We start from the raw sequence: 6,000 nt of genomic DNA, 5'->3' as shown, positions 1-6,000 counted from the left end.
CACCCTCCCCCACGTGGCCGTTGCATAATACAGAAGGAAAATCAGGGCGGGTGTGTATATATCAAGCTCCAAAGGAAGCTGCAACTGTGGCCCCCCCCTACCAAGGACTGTTGCTGTGACGAAATATCTTCCGAGGGCAAAAGTGACAGAAACCGAGCGGCACCTTCTAGACTTAACCAATATATTTATTTATTATTTATTTATTTGTGGTTTTTTTCTATACCGGCATTCACGGAAGTTCGTATCATGTCGGTTTACATAAAACAAGGGGTGAGCAATACATTATAACGTACATAACTATAACATGAGAGTATACATTACACATTATAACAATTATAACAAGTGCGCAAAAAAAGAAGTTACAATAAAACAGGGATAATTCTAACTGGGAGTAGAAGAAGAGGATGATAGAAGTTTAATAAGAAGTAGAACGTTGCAGTGGTTGGTAATGTCTGAATATTGAATAATATAATGGTAATAATATAATGGTAATATTGAAGCATGAGCTTTTCAGGACAGAGTCCCCTTCGTCAGATGCTTCAATAAATTGGTTAGCCTAGAAGGTGCCACCCCGCTCCTGTCATTTTTTGTGACTATGACGAGTTATAACAGGAAGAGGTCAAAGGGGGGATAAAAACGTGGGAGAACGAGAACCCCAGGGCAGGTGGCAGGGATGGAAAGAGGATTAACCTCAGGGGAAAAGAGTTAAGAAAGTAAATCTGGTTGAAGAGCTCCATCTTCTGGATGCAAGCGGGCACGACGGCAAGCGTGGAAGAAGGTGACCAGGGACCCCGGCAGCAGGGATAAGGAGGGGGCTTACTGGAAACAAAAAGGTTTAGTGCTCTGTCATTAATTTACATTGAAAGAGCACGCCAGCCCGGCTTCTGGCGATGGGATCCTCGTGTCACGCTCTCCTTAGCCCCTCCAGCGATGGAAACTTGGCCAGCTGCTCCCCAGGACTGGGAGTTGCGTGGCTATAACTGAACTCATAGTTTTCCCCCACAAAGATGCCATTTTTTAAATAAATACAGCCACGCCATTCAGAACTCAGACTCCCCTCAGGCTTCATCCTCAGGAGATGCGCAGCGCACATGTGGACGTGTGACGCATTTTGGTATTCTTCCTTTTTGTTTTATTAATTTTTTTTGCAGCCACATCAGAAAACTGACTGGCTTCCAATCTGGTTCCTTTATTTCCCCAGCGCAGGCACCTGGTTACCAGATTCATTAGAGATATCTTGGGAATACTGCTGTAAGGCAAATGTATGCAGGTGCTTCACAATAAAAAACTTACATAAAATCAATTAGAAACATAAAAAGAAACAACAACAACAAACATACAATAAAATACTAACACAGAGCAATAAACACTACTGCGACATATAGAGTAAGGCCCAGCAAAGGAGTCCTGCCGGACAATGTTGGCAATCCTAAGCCTGGGAGACCAGCCAGGTTTTCACTACTTTATAAGATTCTGCGCGGATATCAGAGGCTAAGAGGTTCCAGGTGCCGGAGTTAGGAAAGACCAAAATGATAACTGAGGGGAGGAGAGAAAAGCTGAATGTGCTGGGGATGGGGGGGGAAGAGATGGTGATAGTGCTGGGGTGGGTGGAAGGCCTACACAGGCCTGGCCCGAGCCCTGGACCCCCTCCCCCCCCCATGATTAATCCAGGTTCTCCCTGCTATCAACCTCTCTGCTTCCAGTCTTTGTAAGTCTGGTCAAAGGCCACAAAAACCCAGGCGACACAAGTGACCCCGGTCCAAACGGCCATCTCTGCTCCCGTAAGCCAAGCCGGTGCCTCTTATGAATTCCGTGACCATCAGACATAGCTGCCTGCTAACAAGGGCAGGACATGAACTGCCCCCAGACCCCTCTCCTTGGCAATGGGGCAGGTGCATTACAATCTTAAAAAAAAACAAAAACCCAAGAAATCCAAGTGCAGGCCTGGATTTCTAATTGGGTGTAGTAGTTACTCACTTAAGAGTGCCAACCTCTGCTGGATGCAATAAGTGCCCAGCATGCAGCTTTAATTTTTTGTTCTGTTCAGCTCCCATGGTCCAGCTGAAAGAAGCATAAACCTCTTCCCCAGCAAGGTCAGGACTTCCCGCGCCTTTTCCTAAAGCAGGAGTAGCCAGTCTTTAAGAGAGAAATGGCTCTTGTTTTCAGGCTATGAATGGTGAATATGCAAGAATAGATTGTATATGATGGAGGAGGTGCATGCAAATCTATTTCATGCATATTCATTATGGATAATCCAAAAACCAGAATGGCTTGGGGCCCTGGCCTAAAGGCAAGATAAAAGACTAATGCTGAAGACTAATGGTGAAGGTGAGCGGAAACTAGTGGTTGATAGTTTTTTGCAGAATTTATAAATCACCAATAGTAATTTTATCAAAAGTCTGACTATGAAAGTCTGTGACTGTAAACCAGATTTTTAACAAAATTACTATTAGGTGATTTATAAATTCTGCAAATAAACTATCAACCATTCTTAGGCGACTAACAATCTTTACATACATAATTATATAAATTACACTACTTAGTACTAAAACAAAAGAAGTATACAAACAACTAAAACAAACATGGCTCAATAAAACAATGAATAAAAAACTATGTAAATGTAAACAATTAAGAACATTTGTTTTAAAACAGATATAAGTAAAACAACTATTACAATTCATTTAAAATATGTTACTACTGTTATGCATGTTGCTTTGTTACTTGCTGAGAATTGTGGATCAACAGGTTACAAATTTTTTAAATAAATAAACAAAATATACATAACAAGCCCTGAGGTGCAAACTATATCTTTAAAAACCATATCAATAGAATACTGTTGTAATTGCATAACAGCTACAGCGTAATAATGCAGGCCATCTACTGAATATAAATGCATACCATTAAAATGACTAATCTTCATTAAAAGCCTGTTTAAACAAGAATGCCTTTACCTTCTTCAGCTAGATAACCCGTATTTTATAAAAGACATTACGAACAATTTTTCGTACATGAGGTTTAAAGCAGAGTGAGGTATCAAAATGTACACCTAGAATACATATTTGGGAAGCAATGGTAACATTATGATCTTCCAGGCAAATAGGGGCGGGTAAATCTTCCTTCGGATGACGGGCTAAGGAGAATTTCAGTTTTTGAAAGATTCAAACTCGTGCAACTGAAAGGAAGACACTGTTGGAAGCCGTACCCACCACTTTTTTTTTTTTTTTTTTACTTTTAACTAACGAAGCAGAAATGAAAACTGGATATCACCGTGTTTCTCTTGTTAAATCTGCTTTTACACATTGACAGGTTTCTGTGGCTTTCCCCTGAGCGAGAAGTCTATTGATTTTCAGGTTTACTAAAAAGTCGCCCAAAGCAATGTACAAAAAACATCAAACATGTTCAGTCTGTGGTTAAAAAAATAAAGAACGAGGGATCGTACATTTAAAGAATTACTGTTAAAATAAAGATACGAAATCTGTCTGCAATTTGCAAGTCTCTGCCAGTCCTATATGATTATTTATTGTTCACTATAAACTAGGACTACAACTTCCAGAATGCAAGATAGACGCACCCCCATGGTGACGTCAAGGGAGGAACGGCCTATCCCCGTCTACTATCGCGCGCCTGCGCACGCCCTTCCGAAACGCCCCCTTCCTGCTTACGTCACCCCACTCTATTCAACCACTTTTACGAGCGGACCACCGGAAGTACCAAACCAAAGGATAGCGGAAGGGGGGGGGGGAGAGAATGCTTCCACGACCCTCTTTGACACCTTTTCCCCTTTCTACCGTCTCACGACACAGCAATCGGACACGCCCGCCAACATTCCTCTCTTCTGCCCCTTCATTTGTATTTAATGTCTAGTTTTCATCGTTTTCATGCTTAATTGGGGTTGCCGGCGTGACGTCACCCTCCTCCCCCGCGCCCCTTGGTACGGCCCGAGGCCCCTCCCCTCCTCCCTCCCTTTCCCCTGCCCTCGCGATTTCCCGCGCGAAAAGCCGGTTTTCCCCCCCGCGCGCGATCCGTCCTCTTCCTCCTCACAACAACCGTAATAATAACGGATTGTTATTATTATTGTATCTGTCGTGGTAGTAATAACAACCATCACTCAAACCGGAGCCGGTCCCGCAGCCTGCTCCTCCCGTCGCCGGCCGGCTTCTCTTATTAAATCTTCATTTTACTATAAACGTTAAATTCTTCCTATCGCCGCCGCGATGCCGGCCCGCACGGTGCTGTCAGCCCTGCCCGAGGACGTCAGGAAGCGGTAAGGCTTTTACACGCTCGCGCTTTGCTTTCTCGGTTCCGCTTGTTTTTGCGTAAATAAGAGCAATCGCATTGTCGTTGTTTGTTTTTTAAAGCCGGAGTTTAAAAATAAACACACTTACCCGAAAACTGTTTCCGATCCTCGCCGCCGCTCGGCAGTTTTATTACCTTGCTCATCATTCGCGCTGTATTTTTTTTGTATTATTATCGTATCGTTTTCGTCTTGTTGTGTGTCGTGGGGGGGGGGCGGCGCGAGACGCGACCGTTGCCGCCTTCCGAAAAAGTGGAAGGGTGGGGGGGCGCGCGCAGCCTCCGCTGCCGGAGTTGGGGGGGGGGGGGGGCGCACGTGCGCCTGCGTCCAGGGTCTTCCGGCCTCGTGCCCCCGCCGCCCGGAAGCGAGAGCAGAGGGGCTGACTGCAGGCCCCGCTGCGGTTTTGCTTTCCGTTCGGGTTCTTGCTGCCCTCGCTTGCTTAAATGTATTTGTAGCTCCACCCCTGGCGACCCTGGCCCGCCAAGTGGGTTACAACTTGTGAAAGCAACCAATAAAGCAAGTAAAAGCAAACACAAGTACTGGCACTCAAGTCTCCAAATATTTTAAGAAATAGGATGGACTTCGATTGTTTGCAAAACACTTTGATATCACAATAGTCCTGGCCTCTTGCTCTGTACTGTTTGCTCTTGCTTCTTGTTCTGCCTAGGTGGTTTTCCTTCATTGCATGCCTGGAGTTGTGCTTTTATCTAGACATGTGCTTCGTTTAAACTTATTGGATCGGGCGCTTGGCGGAAAATTTCGGTTTCCCACGGTTTTTTTTTCTCCAGCAATTTTTTACGAAATGCGTTAGTGCGCACTGTCTCCGCATTAGTGCACGGTACACCGAACGAGATAATGCGCACTAGTTAGATGTTAGTGCACATTAAGGCCTGTTAGTGCGCCCTAATAGAACTTATGGCGCACTAAGTATGTAGTAGTGCGCTGTAACTAATGTTAGTGCGCACTAAAAAAATGCTACTTAAAAATTATCAATCCAGAGGAGTTCGTTAGCTAGAAAAACAGTGCGCACTAATTGGTATTACTGCGCACTAAGGGATATGCAGTGCGCAGTAACTCTGCTAGTGCGCACTAACACGAAATACAAATTTTGGCAAAATTTCAGCAAAAATTGCTTCGTATATCGGCGCTACCAAACCATGACGAGTTAGACAATAACATTGACATTGTCTAATTCGTGAAAAACGAATGCACATCCCTACTTTTATCAGTGGGACAATCGGAACTACCAACTCCCTGAACTCATGGTATAGGGTTGCCAACTCACCCAAAGCTGACCTGACTGAATCGACCAGGAGGTGACTTCTCAACCCTAAACCATCTGTGTTGTGTACAGTTCTGGCTGTAATGTGAACCAATGTGATGTACCCCAATGAATGTCGCTATATAAAAATTAAATAAAATAGAAAAGGTGCCGAGGAGGGCAATAAAAATGATAAATGGAATGAAACAGATCCTTTATGAGGAAACTAAGCAGGTTGGGGCTCATCAGCTTGGACTACAAGAGAGGTTTACAAAATCAGCAGTGGAGTGCAACAGTTAAATAAGGAATGTTTACCCTTTCCAAAAGTACTAAAACTAGGGTTCTATCCATGAAATTAACAATCAGAAGACTTAAAGCAAATTGGAGAAAGTATAACGGTATATAAAATATCTAAATAAAATAAAAACTCTGCCATTAGTGTCTC

General features: G+C 43.8%; 1 protein-coding gene across 1 annotated transcript in view; it reads left to right on the top strand.

Moving 5' to 3' along the window:
- Positions 1-3,783: 3,783 nt before the first annotated feature.
- The window catches only part of DNMT1 (DNA methyltransferase 1), a 39,052-nt gene continuing 36,835 nt past the window's right edge, over positions 3,784-6,000 (top strand). The window contains 1 exon segment of the mRNA XM_029585327.1: positions 3,784-4,264. Coding sequence (XP_029441187.1) covers positions 4,215-4,264 — 50 coding nt within the window. The 5' untranslated portion in view covers positions 3,784-4,214.

The sequence above is a fragment of the Rhinatrema bivittatum genome, chromosome 19 (assembly GCF_901001135.1).
Source record: "Rhinatrema bivittatum chromosome 19, aRhiBiv1.1, whole genome shotgun sequence".
Lineage (NCBI taxonomy): Eukaryota > Metazoa > Chordata > Amphibia > Gymnophiona > Rhinatrematidae > Rhinatrema > Rhinatrema bivittatum.
Note: the sequence above shows the minus strand (reverse complement) of the source record. Positions and strands in the feature narration are given on the sequence as shown.